Source organism: Acinonyx jubatus, chromosome E4 (assembly GCF_027475565.1).
Source record: "Acinonyx jubatus isolate Ajub_Pintada_27869175 chromosome E4, VMU_Ajub_asm_v1.0, whole genome shotgun sequence".
Taxonomy (NCBI): domain Eukaryota; kingdom Metazoa; phylum Chordata; class Mammalia; order Carnivora; family Felidae; genus Acinonyx; species Acinonyx jubatus.
The window spans coordinates 66,868,019-66,886,084 of NC_069395.1; the positions used below are offsets into that span (position 1 = coordinate 66,868,019).

Below are 18,066 nucleotides of genomic sequence, written 5' to 3' on the forward strand. Positions count from 1 at the left end.
GAGCAGACTTGGAATACATCTCAGAAGTCGCATCGCCAGGACATACTGATGACCGAGGGTGGGGTGTGACGGAGACGCCTCAAGAATGAGGGGTTCCTGGCTTTCTGGCCAGAGCAGATCTACGCGGGTGCCATTTATGAGGTGAGAAAGGCTAGTAAAGGGAGCGTTTTGGTGGAGAAAGTACTGGCTTTCGTGTTTTTACTTCAATTTTTCAAATTTTAACTCCTTTTAATTAGTCTTGCACACGTCTGTTTAAAGAAAGCTCTAGCACTTCTGGGAAAAAAACGGTGTTAAGCAAATAGTTACAATAGTATGAAATAGATAAGTAATAGGCATGAACGGTAGCTTAAATGTTCACGAATAACATGATTCGTGTAATTGGCCGAATATGTTGGACTTCACTGAGCCTCCTGAAAGCTTTCCTCTAGTCCAGTTACTTGGGGATTGTCCAAAAATCTAACTCCCACTTGCTTTCGTGAGAGGTAGAACTTTGTGCGAAGACTCATGTTTCTAAGTCAATCTTCCAGTAAGTGCACTGTTCTCAAGTTCCACCTGCACAGAGGCTGCACTAGTGCTGGGGACATGTGACAGACGGTGACAGTGCCATCACCTGCCTTCCCAAACCAAGCATTTTTCTGTGCGGATACAGGTCTTATGCAAACCCTAGAGAGGAAAATGGTCTTGCCGCGGGGCTTGATGGCTGCAAGCTTCCACTGGTACAAAGTTGGCATAAATAGGACTTCTGTAAGCGAGGTCGATTTTATCAGACCTCCTCAATGTCTACTTTGCGAGCTTAAAAATATCTGAGCAATTTAATCCCTACCAGTAACATGTGACTCCCCGGCTGCCGGAGGACCCTGGCCGCTCTTGCGATGTGTTCTATGGCTTCCTTGAAGAACACCATGGAATGAGAAGTCTGGGAGAGGAAAGGGGACAAGAAAACTGCTTGGAGGCACAGGCAAACCACGTGTTCACTGCAGCTGTACATACAGGGACCCAGGAGTGAGACTCAATATTCTCCAATCCTGTCAACTGGGTCACACGTGTGGAAGGGAAACGTGTGCGATGAGGCCTGTCCCTACGTCAGTGTTCCTGTGGGCATGCCGGGGGATAGTATGGGCTGGAGGGAGGAGGAGGGGGAGGAGGGGGGTTCGGGCTGGAGGGAGGAGGAGGGGGAGGAAGAGAGGGAGGAGGAGGTACAGGCTGGAGAAAGGAGGGGGAGGAGGGGGGTTTGGGCTTGAGGGAGGAGGAGGGGGAGGAGGGAGGTTCTGGCTGGAGGGAGGAAGAGGGGGGAGGGGGGTTCGGGCTGGAGGGAGGAGGAGGGGGAGCAAGGTTCTGGCTGGAGGGAGGAGGAGGGGAAGGAGGAGGAGAGGGAGGAGGGGTACGGGTTGGAGAGAGGAGGAGCGGGGGAACAACAGCATCCAGGTTGTGCCTCTACTGCTCCGTTAGGGATGGGACATGGGGGCGGGGAGGGGGTTCCCAGGAAATGGGGTCAGGCGTCTGTGACTTGGAGGGCGCCTCTGTGCCGACACCATTCTGCCCACGACCGCAACGTAAGGGGGGCTGTTCCCGAAGCGGCCTCGGCCTCTCCTGCATTTCTCAGCTCCTCTCGCCCTGATCCCGCAGCCCCCACAGCCTGAGTCGTGCACCTGGCTTACAACGCCCCTGCTAGCGGAAGCCAGCCAGGACGGAGCCGTGGAAACCCGCAGTTCCAATGGTCTGCCTGATGGGGGCACACCCTTCCCCTGCTCCTTCTTACACTCGCGGGCACACACGCACACGCGCACGCAATAACAGCACTCCTCCGATTTCACATGGTGCATGTCTGTACCTCCGAGGATGATAAACTCAGCTTCATTTGGAATTCATTCAGTACACTGGCCAGTTTCTCATAGTTGCTGGTGCTCTGATAGAACTTTTTTCTGTGAGGCTTGTTTATATCCAAGAAATCCACAAAGACAATTGAGTCGTCCATCAGTTTTTCTTTGGTCCAATTAATCTATTGTAAGATCATAATTGAGTATCTGTTAAGAGCAAAATTCTACTTGTTATGAAAACGAATGTAATATATCTACTCCGGAGAAGCTCTGGGCACAGTCGATCCGGGGGTTCTTCACCTTTTTGTGCCACGGACCTTTTTAGGCCGCGAGGCCTATGCAGCCCTTCTCGGGACGGTATTTTAAGTGCAGAGAGTAACATACAGGGGCTGCAAAGGAAACCACACGCACTGATGTGGACTTCCGTCTACGGTCTCCCTGAAGGCCTGCGGGCCCTAAGAGCCCCTGTTGTGGAAAGAGCAACTTGAAGTCTCACCAACAATGAAAAATAAAGACTCTTCCCTTATTCGTGTGTTAAATACCACCGTGCAGCTGGTAGCAGGGGTGGGGGCGGGGAACAGTTCTAGGTCACGACCGCGGTGGTGGTTTCGCAAACCAATCCACGTGATGATAGTTCCCAGACAAACTGCAATCTCCCCGCCTCCACGAATGCTTAATTAAACCCTGGCGATTCCAAATAAAGTCTGCAGTTTAGTCAACAACGACACCATCCCGTTCCCCTGGGGCCAGCTCCTATCTTTCGTACCAAGGTCACGGGCTACCTCCCCTTGGAAGTCGGACCATGTCCTGCTCCCCTAAAACTAGGGGGAGGGAGCATTCCTTCTTGGTCCCATACTCGCGGCATGTGCGTGGACCTGTCTCGGCCCTTCCAGAGACACGCCCCCCGCGTGGGGTCCCGGCACTGCCGTCACGTGGTGTCCAGCACGCAACTTCCTGACAGGCACTCGGGAGACAAGGTCGAGGTTCGGGTTCCGGGGGCACCTGGAGGCAGCTACCCTGGGTTTGGAGGACCCCACCACCTAACGAGCTCTGTCACCTCGGACAAGCTCCCAGCCCCTCTCCGCCTCAGTGTCTTCATCTCTAAAGTGAGGGTAACAACGGAACGTACCTCGCAGGAATGCCTTGGACACCGTCTCTGAAAACAGGCGCGCTCCCAGCGTTAGCTGCTGTCAGTGTCACCGCATGTTGTTGTTTAAAAAGCCAGCCAGCCGACCAGCTGACGGACTGATACTGCATACACCCTCATTCGCACGGGGGTAACTGGTGACCTTCTGTCCTTCGGGAAGGTTTGTTACTCTGTCTTTAGTCTAGGGCAAACTCGTGTCCTACCCCCTCTACAGCTATTGCTTGGTCTAGCAAAGTCTTTTTTTTTTTTTTTTTAAGCTTGTGAAATAAATAAATAATAAATCATAAATAAAATACGACACAGAGAGAGACAGAGAATCCCAAGCAGGCTCTGCACTGTCAGCATTGAGCCCCACACGGGGTTTGAACTCAGGAACCGTGAGATCGTGACCTGAGCCGAAATCAAGAGTCAGACGCTTAACCCACTGAGCCACCCAGGCGCCCCCAGTCTAGCAAAGCCCTAAATCCGAACTGCAGTCGGCATCTACAGGAGAGAGTTTAGGAACTTCACCAGGGGCAGGAATGGGCTCTCTTTAGGTAGTTATTTTAGCAAAGTTTCTGCATCCTTTCCTTCCTACCCTTCCCCTCCTTCCTCTCTCCCTCCCTCCTTCCTTCCTTCCTTCCTTCCTTCCTTCCTTCCTTCCTTCCTTCCTTCCTTCCTTCCTTCCTCCCTTCCTCCCTCCCTCCCTTCCCCCCGGATATCTTTATCAAGCACCAACTGAGAGTAAGGAGGGTGCTAAATTCTGGAGACTTAGGAAGAGAGAAAAATCAATGACTTCATTCTCATGGACTCAGAGGCTGGAGGGAGAGGTAAGTAATCACATGATCATAAGTTGTAAGGTAGGAAGAGTCCAGAGTCCTAGGAAGATACAGAGAGGGGACACTCAAACTGGAAAGGGTATGGTGTTGGCCAGAAAAATTCGCCGAAAGAGGAAGTGCGAGCTGGATCTTGAGGGGTGGCCAGAGGCGCGCCTGGGGAGGGACCCACCGAGTGGAGGCAGAGACAGGGGACACTGCTACCTTCCGGCCACCCCATGGGCTGAGATGCCGAGGTTTCTGGTGCGGCTGCGGGCCTGGGTGGGTGTGCCATACCCCCGACCCGAGGTGGGAAACACCGGGCCAGGGCGACCGGGCAGTGCAGAGGGCACAGTGGACAAACACCGAACGGTCTTGCAAGTGGTTTTGCGCGTTGAGCGTGAAGTACCCTGGGGAGCATGAGACAGATCTGGACGGCAAACCAAGGTCTGGCTTTGGAGTTCAGGTTCTTTCTGCCAAACCACCTGTCTATATTCGCAGCGTCGATATAAGGTCTAGTTCTTCCCTCACAAGCTGTTCTAAACACCTGACGTAAATTAGTGCCATTAATTCTCACCTCAGACTACGAGGTGGGTATGCGGGCTACCCCCAGGTCCAAGGAAGGAGAACCGGCCGCCGGCCAAGCCCTGAGAGACTCCACAAGAGAGTGGAGGTGGAGCTGAACATGGGCATAGGAAGGATTACCCCTGGGCACTTAGCAGGATTATTTTACTAGATGTTAAAAAAAAAAAAAAAAAAAAAAAAGATTGGCGGGCGGAGTGATGTGCGTTAACATGAAGACAGCAAGAGGGATCTGGACGGAGGAGCAGGGAACTTGGATTAGAAAAAAATAAGGATGAGAGTGTCTAGAGAATAGTTGTTGTTTTTAATGTGTGTGTGTGTTTTGAGAGACACAGTGAAGCGCAGAAGGGGCAGAGACAGGAGGACAGAGGATCCGAAGCAGGCTCCAGGCTCCGAGCCGTCAGCACAGAGCCTGACGCGGGGCTCGAACTCACAAACTGTGAGATCACGACCTGAGCCCAAGTTGGACGCTCAACCGACTGAGCCACCCAGGTGCCCCTAGAAAATATTTTTGAAAGTTTTCTGAATTTGTGTCGTGTGAAAAGTACGTATGTTCACGAACACAGATTGACATACCCGTGCACGTGTCGTATTCTGAGTTTATGTTCATGAGTGTATCTCTATGGATAAGGTCTGTGTTCCAACATTCTGTTTTTACTGTTGTAAATATAGTAGTACCTTTGAATTTGTCATCTTTCCTGGGCTCCTGCAAATGGGCCGAGAGAAAGAGGCACCACCAAGAAGACAGAAAAGAACAGAGGCGTCACCTCTGGAAAGGAATTCCAAAGCATCTCCCTAATTCTCCTGAGAGGAGCCAGCAAGGAGGCCCCTCAAAGGCCCTGAGCTCGTCCCTCCGCTTCCTTACAACCCTCGCGGGCTGGTCCACGGAACCTCCTTCCTTCCTTCGGGACCTGGACCACAGGGCACCTGGGAGAACAAAGTTGAAGGGGGCACAGGTACCGTGAGTGCACACGCCTGCCCGGCCTGGAGAGAAATAAGCAGCCTCAGGGCTCACAGAGGCCAAATGCATGAGCAGAGGCATCCAGACCCGATCATTTCCATCATATCAAATCTAGACTTATTTAGACATTATCAAGTGAAAAAAGGGGATTGTTAATAAAGCTCCTTTCATTAATACCATAGAAATGTCTAAGGAGGCATCTGGGCGGCTCAGTTGGTTGACCGTCTGTCCAACTCTTGATTTTAGCTCAGGTCACGATCTCACAGTTTGTGGGATCGAGCCCTGCGTTGGGCTCCGGGCTCAGCGCAGAGCCCCTTTGGGATTCTCTGTCTCTCCCTCTGCCCCTTTCCTCCCCCCACTTGCGTTTGCGCTCTCTAAAATAATTAAAAAATTAAAAAAATTAAAATAAAGAAATAGAGATGTCTGAGGATTTTTAGAAAACAATGCTTTTGCCCAAGATACCATTTGAAATACTTTTTAAAATAGAAGTTTACCTGAAAATAATTCTCAAGTTCTTTTGAAAGAAACTGATAGAAAAGTCCTTTCTCAGCAGAGTCAATCAGACGATCATGGAACACTCGAGTGGCTTCGTGAACAAAGAACAGGGCCGCCGTCTCTTTGGAGTTGATAACGGCCTTCTCAGCTTGTAGCAAGCCTAGGAGAAGCTATTAGAGATCGCAGCATGAGAGTTCCTTTTTAACATTAGAAGGCAGTGTGTGAAGTAAAGGCTCAATTTTTGCACGTTTAGGATTCTGTAAAAACAGAAGCAATTATCCAAGGTAAGAACTGTCCATCTCTACAAGTGACAAACTGAAGTTCTGAGGAGACGGGCCGGTCACCAGTCAGGGAAAGACGGCATGGCATCGCCCCTGGAGGGAGAGGATCTGAGGACCCCTCGGCCAGGCGCCTTGGAGGCCTCGCCAGCACGGGAAGCCGAGTCTGGACTTTGGTACCGACCTGGAGGCAGGGTGCTGGTGGTGACAGAGACGTGCTTCTTAAGGTTGACATGTCCTAAGATTGTGAATTGGGACTCAAACATGATATGCACTATCTTGGACTATGGAGTCTATGGCAAGGAGAGAAAGACCAAATTCAAAATAGCTGGTCTTCGTATTTTCACTCAGAAAATTATTTGACCGAATCGGCACCACGGGCAACATTTCCTGTCGTGAAGAGCAAGGCTTGTGGAAATTCAAGCATCTTTATGAAATGCAAGTACGCTTTCACTTCCCCGAGAGCTGCAGTAACATCTCGGAAAGAGAGCAAACCCCAAGTCTGTGCTTCCCCCGCTGAGAATCTTAATACGCTAACGGCCTTAGCAGCTTCATCACCGAATTCTCTGCATGGAATTATCTTAATGATTCTTTTCTAAGTGGCTCCCGGGATAAGTGGCTGAGAAATAGCAAAACGAATCGACTTGGATTTCTCCTTCTCCCCCTTCTAATAATCGCATGTTGATGGCAGAGAAATGGAGAAAAGAATCAAGCTAGTAAAATACATCTGCTCACCTTAACATTTACCACGAGGCTAGCGAATGAACTGAAAACACACCTTAAACATGTCTCGAAGGTTAAATATGTAGTGGCACTTGGCGGGGGTCGGCAGCATGTTCTGGCACACTTGGTGGTACACAGCCAGAGAGCAAGATGTTGTTTGATCCTTACTTCTCTGGACGTCGACGGTGAAGTTATTGATGGAGAAATACATTCCCAAATGAGCCTTTAGAAAGAAATGTTATAGTTAGCCCCAAATCTTACGCACGATCCTTCCTAGGGAATCCCTGATAGAAAGGAGAAGCGGGTGCTCTCACGGAGGATTAATGGCATTTAAACCGTTAGCATCTTGAATCCATCTTGAGCAGACGGCAAACACTCAGTTCTCGCAAACTGGGGAGAATTCCGGCCGGTCCGAGTCTGGTGAATGATCTAGAGGGCTGTGTTGTGCGTTCTCTGGGGAATATTCATGCCCTACTTGTGTGTATCCCACCGGATGCCCTGGCAATTCTTGTACCTCTTTGCTCCTCAGTAGGGATCATGAGATGAAACACAAAGTGATAAAACCATTACCTTGGTCTGGGTTGATGTACGCACACGCACACACATGCACACACACATTCTTCTACATCAAGACTTTTAGGTGTGGGTTATTGTGTAGAATTACCAAGTGCTTTTTGAAAAATAGATTTAAAAATTAATATTTAAATTTTATATTTTGAAGAAGAAAACATATAATTAGTTTTGAAGAAATTGGTAATCTTGCAGATTTTTCCTTTAAAAAAATTTTTTTTAATGTTTTTATTTATTTTTGAGAGAGAGAGAGGGAGAGACAGAGAGTGAGTGGAGGAAGGGCAGACAGAGAGGGAGACACAGAATCTGAAGCAGGCTCCAGGCTCTGAGCTGTCAGCACAGAGCCTGACACGGGGCTCCAACCCACAAACAGTGAGATCATGACCTGAGCTGAAGTCAGACGCTTAACCAACTGAGTCCCCCAGGTGCCCCGCAGATTTATTTTTCTAATCAAACTAATTTCAAGTTGAGCTATTTTTCTAATAAAGCATTTCAGATTTTTTCTCTCGTTTTGTATTCTACAATGAAACAAAAAGAACAAATCATTTAGCAAAAATTCAGGTGTGCTGATTAATGACTCAGCTCCCTGAGCTCCAACCCAGAGACACTGGATCAGAATCCTGTGAAGATGGGGTCTGAGGGTCTACACTGCAAACATGTGTTAAATGTGCATCACAGGTGTTTCTCGGGGCACCTGGGGGGCTTGATTACGGCTCCTGTCATGATCTCAATGTTTGTGGGATAGAGCCCTGCGTCAGGCTCAGTGCTGACAGTGGGGAGCCTGCGTGGGATTCTCTCTCTGCCCCTCCCCCACTCTGCACGTGCTCATTCTTTCTCTCAAAATAAATACATAAACTCTAAAAAAATCTTTAAAAAGTGTGCACCACATGTATTTCTTATGCACACTAACACAGCATTTTTGCTATTTAGAGACAAATGACAACCACAGGCCAGAAAGAATTGGAAAGCGGGGGAGTAAAACCCATCCCCTTAGGGGAATTTTCGTTCAACAGCAGTGGTTTTAAACTCTCACGTTTTCTCTCACACTGTGGAACTAAAATTCGTTTTCAGTAGAAAATGTAGTGGACGTGTTACCTGGAAAATCGTACGTAAGGCGCTCTGTGAAGGATGCGGCAGCACCAGAACGGAAAAGTGTTTGAGGAGGCGCGGGCTCATGTGCCTCCTGGCTACTGAAGGGACACAAGCGGCAACCAGAGAAAGATCTTGAATATTCTGTGGGAAGAGTGAAAAGGACAATGCAGAAAGGGAGGTATCACTCATTTCCCAGCCCCAACGAACCAAGATTTACATTTGTTTAGACAAAAAAAAAATCCCTTACTGCAAAAACAAAAGTTATGATGATAACACAAATCTATGTTCTTAGAAGTAACCAAAATCCTAAAATGCAATTCCAAGGCATATTACTTCTAGGAGGCTTTCTAAAGGCCATCAAGAAATAGCCTATCTTTAAAAAAAAAATTTTTTTTTTACATTTATTCATTTTTGAGAGACAGAGACAGACAGAGCACAAGCAGGGGAGGGGCAGAGAGAGGGAGACACAGAATCCAAAGCAGGTTCCAGGCTCCGAGCGATCCGCACGGAGCCTGACATGGGGCACGAACCCACGAACCATGAGATCATGACCCGAGCCGAAGTCGGACGCTCAACCGACTGAGCCACCCAGGTGCCCCAGAAATAGCCTATATTTTAAAAAGCAGTTACTGGAAAATAAGCAACATGTTATTGAGGCTAGAGAAGAGAGCCTGGTGATGAGCAAGGAACCAGAGGAACGTGACTGAGTCTCTAGAAAAGCCAGGGCTGGCTTGGGGACTGTCTATCCAGCCATAGCCCGTGGATGCACTGTCACAGCACAAGCATCCCAGCCCTGCAAGCTGGGTGGGGCCCTGCAGGTGTCTCATCTATGCACAGGAAATGTTTTTTAACAGGTGTGCTTCTGCCTGGGGCCCCGGCCCAGCCACAGAAACTCCACAAAAGGTCAGTTTCACTACTTTCTTCTCAGTTCCAGAACCCTTCCAGGCTGTCCTCCAGACCCATTTCTTGCTCCCTCTCTTGCCCTAGTCTCCTAGGTTCTCCCTGGGCTTCTCCCTCCACTGTGGCTCAATGGATGGTTCAGGATGGTCTGGTGTCTGAGCTGACACCACTCATCAGCCAGGGTGCCGTCCAGGATCCGGGGCCCAAGTTTCTCTGAGACATGAAACCATTTGTAATGCAACCATCTAATTCTACAGATAAAGTCCGTTCTGGAGCACAGGGCTCGTGATTTACCGAGAAGGAATCGAATGAGGCATGTCCGTTTACTTTTTAAAAACCTTAAGCCATTCTGATTTGGTTCCATTCACAAAAATAATCGCACAGGAACAGCTCCCTGGGAATTTGTTGAACTTTGCAATACTACTAAAGATCCTTGATCTGTGTTCTTGAAAATAAAGATGAAGAGGGGAGCCTGGGGGGCTCAGTCGGTTGAGCGTCTGACTTCGGCTCAGTTCATGATCTCCCAGTTCATGAGTTCAAGCCCCGTGTCGGGCTCTGTGCTGATGGCTCAGAGCCTGGAGCCTGCTTCTGATTCCCTCTCTCTCTGCCCGTCCCCTGCTCATGTTCTGTCTGTCTCTCTCAAAAACAAATAAACATTCGAAAAAAATTTATAAAAAAAAAAAAAAGAAAAGAAAGATGAAGAGTAGTCTTCCATAAAGAGCATGTATTTGTCAGGGCACCTTTTCACTAGCTTTTCTCATATGCGTTAACTGCCAACATACTGAAAAGTTTGGATAACTCTTGGTGTGGTAATAGCATTTATATATACCCAGAAATTAAACCTACAGGACACTTGTAATTTTTACCAATATTTAATCCTACTACAAGAATCTCCATGAACCCACGGACCTATGTCAAACTGCAAAAGGTGCCATTGGTTAAATTAGGGTGAAATTAGGATTTTGGATTTGTTCTATATGTTCATCTGACTGGATATTCTAAATTTCTCAATTCACTCAAAGCTGTTAGAAATATTTCATTGTTGAGTAACAACAGTTAACGTGAACAAGATCTTAGGTACACTGTACCTTCCACGTGAGTTTTTTGGTATCGTAAAGTCCTCCCAAATCCAGTAGCTGTCTGACTAACTCCAGGGGCGGCTGTGCCCCATACGTGTCCGATTCGGGCACATTCAGGTCATCAATGAATATTACAATCTTGAGGAAGACAAAAGGTTTTAGAACACATGAGTTAGTACTGCCTTCCTTTAAATTACAAATTAGGAATAGTAATTATGCTGCGGCGTGCGAACAAAGTCATGTGTCACGACAGCCCTGTTTTTCTATGAAAAGCAGCAGCCCCGATTCCGTTTTGAAGACAGGATTTTAGAAAGCAGCACGTTTTCAGAAGAGCAGAAACTACTCCACAAGGTCATCCTCTTGGTACCGTTCCCTGAGGCTGTGGGTAGTTTCCCTCTTTCTGTCATGTTCAAAATAACACAACAGACCCTGAGCCATCACTTAACAGTAAGCCCCATGTCACCAAACCCAGAGCGACAGCTGTCTGCTCTCCCAGAATGGAATCTTAAAGTAGACCCTCAGCACCATGAGGTCATCTGCCCGGCGGACCGTGCCAGCCTGGAGGACAGTGATACCACCACGACCAACCGCTATTGGCCCGGAGTAACCTCTTTGCTCCCGCGCCCTGTGCCTGGAAAAGTCGTTCATTTCGTTCAGCTTCGTGGAGCTCCCTCTGTCTCTAGGTGGATACCTCGCAGATTCACAAATAACTGAATAAAGCCAATAAGTGTTAAAAGTTTACTCAGCTAAATTTTGGTTTTTAACGGTCCCGAGCCATGCTCACGGGAAGAAAACGTGGTCAAACACGCTGTTCCCAAACCAATGGCATCTAACACATTTTCCTGCCTTCTCTGTTCACGTTTAATGTAGATTCCAGGAGCTTCTTTTGGCTTTAGTAATTCTGAATGAGTATAATTCATCGTGTTGGAAACCATATTATATTGATTTTTAAAACCAAAGTCTCCATGGAGCGCCTGGGTGTCTCAGTCAGTTCAGCGTCCGACTTCAGCTCAGGTCACGATCTCACGGTTCGTGGGTTCGAGCCCCGCGTCGGGCTCTGTGCTGACAGCTCAGAGCCTGGAGCCCGCTTCGGATTCTGTGTCTCCCTCGCTCTCTGCCCCTCCCCCACTCGCGCTCTGTCACTCTCAAAAATAAACAAACTTAAAAAAACATTAAAACCAAAAACCAAAGCCTCCATTTCAAAGTGCATTTTCTAGTAACGTGCAGGACTCTATGCTACACTTATCCTTTTCTGTTTATTATTATTAATGAAAATAAGTCACATTATGACGTGAGTGGGTGAAGTTGGTCAGAAGGCATGGGAGGACTCTACCTGGTTGCTCTTTGGCGCTCCAAGACTGTCTTTCGTTCTTCTTACTAACTTCTTAAGGATCATCTCCTTGGCTTTGGCAGCGGTCATACTGATGCTAAAATTTATCGTTGAGACGATAATTCCTTTATTATTGTCTTTCAGTGAACTTTCTTCAGTTTTGACTTCTGGCTTTTTAATAGTCTTCCCAACTGTTATGCCAAATATGGAAAGAAACACAAATTTAGAGTACTTTGAGAATATCCGTGATTTATTTTAAGGTGTTAGGAAATACAAAAATTACATAATTTTAGTATATGGTAGTCATTTTCAAGCAATTACCCCGAGGACAGTTCAGTGAGAGAAGGAATGTTTCCAGTGACTTCCTGACTCGTATGTGGTGTGCAGCGTCTCTGTGCCACCACGGCCGCATGCAACGGTAGGACAGCCACAAACTCTGTACATTTCTGCACAATCGACACGGGTAACTTTCTACGACTTAAAAATATCTAGGTTTGCAAGACGTTACGCATCTACTGGAAGGAAGTGCACGTGAGAGGTGTGAAGGCCGCACACAGGTGTGTCCACCGAAGGCATCGGAAGCAGGACCCATTCATTCCCCGAGTGAGGCTTGTCTACCACGGCCACTTGGGATGGAACGACAGCAAATGTCATGGGAAAACCAGACCCCAAAACTCTTGTGGCGGGAACCCTGCGGCCAGGCCCTTTCCCTTCCCCGCAGCTCCCCGTGGGCGGCTGGCTCTTCCTCTTCAGAAATGGGGGGCTGCTCCCAAACCCTTCAGTCAGGGCTCTCCAGGACGAGGTTCCGGAAGCTCATCCGGAATTTTAACTTCTCCACAAGCACGACAATAGAACAGGCCGACGCTGCCTCCAGGGACACCTAGACCTAGTCCAGAATCCCCGGGGAAGCCAGAGTCCCACTTTCTGGCAAGTTCTCCCATAACTATTCCAGCATTTGGGTGGGGCATGGCGTTTGACAGGAGAGTGGATCTTTTTCAGGATTTTCCATTTGAAACTATCGGTGGAAGTGTTGGTTCCGAGATCCCTGACAAGCACACCGTGACTTGCACAAGCAGAGACAGGAAGCAGTTTTCACATGAGGTGATTAATACGCACCTAGACCTGCGGATCCTGTCTTGTGACTTTCAGAGAGCAAGATGTTGATATTCTGCTTCAGGCTGTTGGAACAAAAGGTTTTAAAGATTCAAAATTTGCCTGTTTGCCACTGCAGCTGGAGGAACAAAATGTAATCAAAGTGTCAGGGTGTTGAGTTTCTCTCTCTCTCCTACAGGGAAACAAATAGTTTTTCCTGTTTCCGCTTTTTTACAGGTAACACCGTGTCACCGCTGTCACCATCACAACCGATACCCAGACTTAACAACACAGGCTGACTCTAAAAAACAAACCAGACAGGAGCGCCTGGGTGGCTCAGTCAGGTAAGCGTCCGACTTCGGCTCAGGTCTCACAGCTCTTGGGTTCGAGCCCCGTGTCGGGCTCTGTGCTGACAGCTCAGAGCCTGGAGCCTGCTTCGGATTCTGTGTCTCCCTCTCTTTCTCTGCCCCAACCCCACGGACGCTCTGTCTCTCAAAACTGAATAAACATTAAAAAAATTTTTTTTAAAACAAACAAATTCTCAGGATTCCAGGCTATTGGTATTTCCAATGGGTAGTGAACCATTATTAACTCACTTGTCCCTTTATAAAGCCCTGCTCACCTCTAGTTTGGTTTTGGCTTCAGGTGTTTCTTTTTAATATTATCTTTCTTTATTAAAATGTTCAGTTTAGATAGTGAGCATAGAGTGAGATTTATTTTTTAAGGTCCACTATAATAATTCAGATAAGGAAAAATTCTTATGGTATTAAATGTTCTTCGGATTTTTTACAGCCTCATTTAAGGTCAGTGGGATTCTACTCCAAAATTATTCGTGTAACACATCGGTGACAATGGCCCAGACCAAGAGTGGTATGGGGTAAAGACAGGGGCAGGAGTTCATGATGTCTTGGGAAGACAGGGCAGCCTTGACTAGTGCGGATGCAAAATGGGAACGCGGCTTGGGCGGAATCAGCCAGGCTTCCCACCAGGAGACCACCTGCAGGGAGGGCAGGTGTCTCTTCCGCACCTGCGCCTGAGCCACGGGGCCGGGGTTCGTGCTGGGCCTCGAGGGGGGCCCCGGACCCGGGTGTCTGACGTTTACAGGAGGGCCCGACACAGGTGTCCCCACGGTCCACCTGCTTATTCCGTCCAAACAACAGCACACCTACCATTTTAATTAACTTCAAAATGTTGCATTTTTCTAGGATTTTCATTCCTTCTTTTGTAATTCAGGAAGAGACATAGAGAATGACAAAGTTCTTTGTAAAGAATACTTTTGTATTTCATGAGAAGAAAATGTATTTGTAGTGCAAGAGAACCCATTACGTGCCACACTTCATTTGTATGTTTCAGGTGTACTTCTTCAGGAAGAAAAATAGCTCATACCTGCACTTTGTTATGTAAAAAAAATTGAGATTTTAAATAGCTTTGTTATGTAAAAAAATTGAGATTTTAAATTTAGTTATATTTAAAATAAATGTAAAAATTTCTCATTTAAAGGAATTAATCCGGGAGTTAATACTCTGGAAAAGTAAAGATTTTCTTAACTCCTCTTTTGAGTAATTTTGCATTTTTACACAACAGGTTGGCTTTTTAAAACAAGGCACATTTATAAATGAGAGCAAACCTTTTTTTTTTTTTTTACCAGACAAATCAAATTTAGAGTTTAAACATACAAACCTTGATTTTTTAATTTCGTTATACAACAGGACTTCTCCTAAAATTGACCCATATTTCACATCAAATGCTCCAGGGCCCTCCAACCTTTCAAGCATTTGATTAATGGTAGTGGTTTTCCCAACACCAGAGTCTCCTAAGGGGAAAAAAAAAAGACATTAGGTTAGATTTCTAGCCAAGAAAATGAATAGACGTTAACATATTAAGATGAACCAGTAACATTTTACTTGAAAATTGCGTGGAGAAAATGGATTCTTTTCTTCCCTTTTTAAAAAATGTGGTTAAGATTGGGTGAACCAGCGAGTAAATACGAAATCTGCTTTAAGTATTTACATCTCTTGTAAAAGGATAGATTAGGAGTTAGCCGTTATTTAAAAAAAATTTTTTTTAATGTTTATTTTTGAGAGAGAGACAGAGACAGAGACAGAGCATGAGCCGGGGAGGGGCAGAGAGAGAGGGAGACACAGAATCCAAAACAGACTCCAGGCTCTGAGCTGTCAGCATGGAGCCTGACGCTTGAACTCATGAACCACAAGATCATGACCTGGGCTGAAGTTGGACGCTTAACCAACTGAGCCACCCAGATGCCCCAGGAGTTAGCCGTTGTATTTAATCAAATGTTCATTCACACCTATCACAAATCCTTTTGCTTCCAGCAGAGCAGAGCTACTCCACGAAATGAATTTCCCTGAAAATTTTTGCCAAAACAGTCTTGGGGAGAGAGGAGAGGATGAACTATAGCAACAGAATGGGGAGTCATGACTTTACAATCCACCAAATATTAAGTAAGAATAAGAATTTTCTTAGACCAAATTGGAGGCAAGGTGTGGATTATCTGAGAGTTCCGATTTTGTTTTGCCGAGTACGGGACTCGGAGTGTCGTCCTGTTGCCTCTGGTGACCAGCAACACAGCGTAGGAGCCAGAAATGGTAAGAAAAGGGTAAAATAAATGCTAACAAAGAAGTGGGACCGTATTGAATTACTCATTTGGTAATGTTAAAAGACTGAAAATTCTTAACATTGGGTTGAGGAACTATACGTGTAAATTTTTTTAATTTTTTTTTAACGTTTTTATTTATTTTTGAGACACAGAGAGACAGAGCATGAACGGGGGAGGGGCAGAGAGAGAAGGAGACACAGAATCGGAAGCAGGCTCCAGGCTCTGAACCATCAGCCCAGAGCCCGACGCGGGGCTCGAACTCACGGACCGTGAGATCGTGACCTGAGCCAAAGTCGGATGCTTAACCGCCTGAGCCACCCAGGCGCCCCTATATGTGTAAATTTTTTAAAAATCAGGCAGTTTCTTTTAATTTTTTCCTTGTATGTAATTATGTGAGTAAATTTAGCTAAACCAATCAACGTTCCTACCATCAGGCACCCTCTGGGGCCATCAGCCCACAGGCTGTGAAGGCCATGCATGTATGAATCCTGTAGTCTACTTCCGGAACTTGTCTGGGAAGGAATGAAAACATGAAGAGACTAATAATGTCCTCTGTGGGCAAACATGTGGGGAAATGGGCATTCATACACTTTTAGTAAGAACATATATTGATATATAGTGTATAAAGCTTTTCAGGGCGTATCTTTCCCCCAAGTTTTAACATAAAATGTTTAGACTAAGTAATTACTAAGCCTCTTCCTAAGCCTGAAATTCTCCTGGTTTGTTTTTTTTTTTTAATTTACCCATTTAGTTTTGAGAGAGAGAGAGAGACAGGCAGAGAGAGAGTGGGGGAGGGGCAGAGAGGGAGGGAGACACAGAATCCAAAGCAGGTTCCAGGCTCTGAGCTGTCAGCACAGGGCCTGACGTGGGGCTTGAACCCACAAACTGTGAGATCATCACCTGAGCTGAAATCAAGAGTTGGACACTTAACTGACTGAGTCCCCCAGGTGCCTCTGAAATTCTCCTTCTTTAAATCTTTTTAATACCTGTGAGAAGTACAGGGCAGAAATTCTTTAAAAGAAGGCTGATGAGGAAAGAAAAGGACACCGTGTCGCTGGTGGCGATATGGTTGATGTTCTCGCCGTACTCTGTGATCTTCAAGAGGTTCTCGCTGGATGCTTGCGGGTCAGCTAGCATTGAAGTTCCTAAGGTAAAGTTTTTAAAAAAAGTTTCAAATAGCCTATACATAAATGTTAAGCTATTTTTTTAGGTTCTAAATACTTCCTGGAAAAGTCTGTTTGGTATAAAGCAATATCAACATGTGCGGATAGGCGAAACCCGATGCAAGTGCCTGGGAGGGGGGTCCCAGCGGATCTCGTCCACACTCGCAGCTGGAAACCACTCCCCACCCTGCCCCACCATCCCTAAGTCTAGCATGTACACACCCTCCCACCCTCCCACCCCCCTGTGCTCTGCCCGCTCCTCCTCCTCGTTCCCTGGAGTGCAAGTGAAGACAGCCCCTCTCCTGCGTCCTTTTAAAGAACTTTGCTCCTTTGGTGAGCCTTCTTCCCCCCCCCCCCCCCCCCATGATCTGTCTCTTTCTTTCTGCTGAAATTTTCCATTGTGGAAACACGTATGCACTAGTATCTCCAATCTTTTTATTGGTTGAACTATGGGAAACTGACATTTAGTAAAAACCCGTTGAATATAGGCAATTTTATAGGAAGTAAAACACACACACACACACACACACACACACACACACACAAACAAAAACTAAACCAAATCTCTCTTGACACAACAGCTTCCTGTGAATACCACCCCAATTCTTCCCCCCACATTACACAGCCAAAACTCTCGAAAGGGTTAAATACAACACAGACCTCACTTCATCTCTGAAGCACTAGAAACGGACCAGCCAGGACATTCACATGGTGCACAATTCAAACGTACATCAGGGAATGCACTCAGCGGTCTCCCTCACTCCCTCATCCCAGGGACCAGTCCCCACCCCACACTGTGTACCCTGCACAGCAATTATTAAAAATTTAGTACATTTTAGAGATCCTCTATCCCACAGAGACTTCTTTCTAGCTAATATTCTTCTATTTGATGAATGTATCGTACTTTTCTTACCAGCGCTCCAGCAATGGATAATTACTGTGGTTTCGGTCTTGGGCTGACTTTATGTAATATACGCCTACCATTTTGCACATAGCTTCTCATGCGCACAGTTGTCGGGTCACTACAAAGTGGGACACGGTTTATAATTTTGATATGTATTGACAAACTGCCTTCCAGTGCTTTCCTTCCAAAGCACCTCACACAGCCAGTGGTATTTCTGAGATGCTTTCTGGATTATTGTATGAACAAAATGTGGGTTTTTTTTTTTTTTCTGTGGGAGTGCCAGAGACTGGCCTGGACCAGGACCCCTAACTTACTTTGCATGGTGCTGGATCGAAGAGGACGTTGTGATGCTGTGACATTTAGATTCCTGTTACAGGTTTGGGTTTGAAAGCTTGAGAGGGTTTCAGTTTCTTCTAAGCCTGTTGCCTACAATTAGGATAAGATGGAACCGGGGAAAGTGGGATCTTCATAGGTTTGGAGGAAATACCTCTGTTTTCCCATAGGAACGGGCACACTAAGATA

The 18,066-nt window shown here is 46.7% G+C and overlaps 1 protein-coding gene across 6 annotated transcripts in view; it reads right to left on the reverse strand.

Annotated features, from left to right (window-relative positions):
* DNAH14 (dynein axonemal heavy chain 14) overlaps positions 1–18,066 on the reverse strand; it is a 324,348-nt gene that overhangs the window by 111,518 nt on the left and 194,764 nt on the right. For all 6 annotated transcript variants that reach the window (XR_008293043.1, XR_008293044.1, XM_053209129.1 and 3 more), the window contains 10 exons: positions 16,464–16,622; positions 14,541–14,673; positions 12,885–12,946; positions 11,772–11,959; positions 10,448–10,576; positions 8,463–8,600; positions 6,853–7,020; positions 5,796–5,966; positions 1,832–1,999; positions 824–916 (listed from right to left, as the gene is read on the reverse strand). Coding sequence is in view for 4 of the 6 variants with exons in the window: in XM_053209129.1 (XP_053065104.1) it covers positions 824–916; positions 1,832–1,999; positions 5,796–5,966; positions 6,853–7,020; positions 8,463–8,600; positions 10,448–10,576; positions 11,772–11,959; positions 12,885–12,946; positions 14,541–14,673; positions 16,464–16,622 (1,409 nt within the window). In the remaining 2 variants the exon portion in view is untranslated. The remainder of the gene's footprint in view (positions 1–823; positions 917–1,831; positions 2,000–5,795; positions 5,967–6,852; positions 7,021–8,462; positions 8,601–10,447; positions 10,577–11,771; positions 11,960–12,884; positions 12,947–14,540; positions 14,674–16,463; positions 16,623–18,066) is intronic.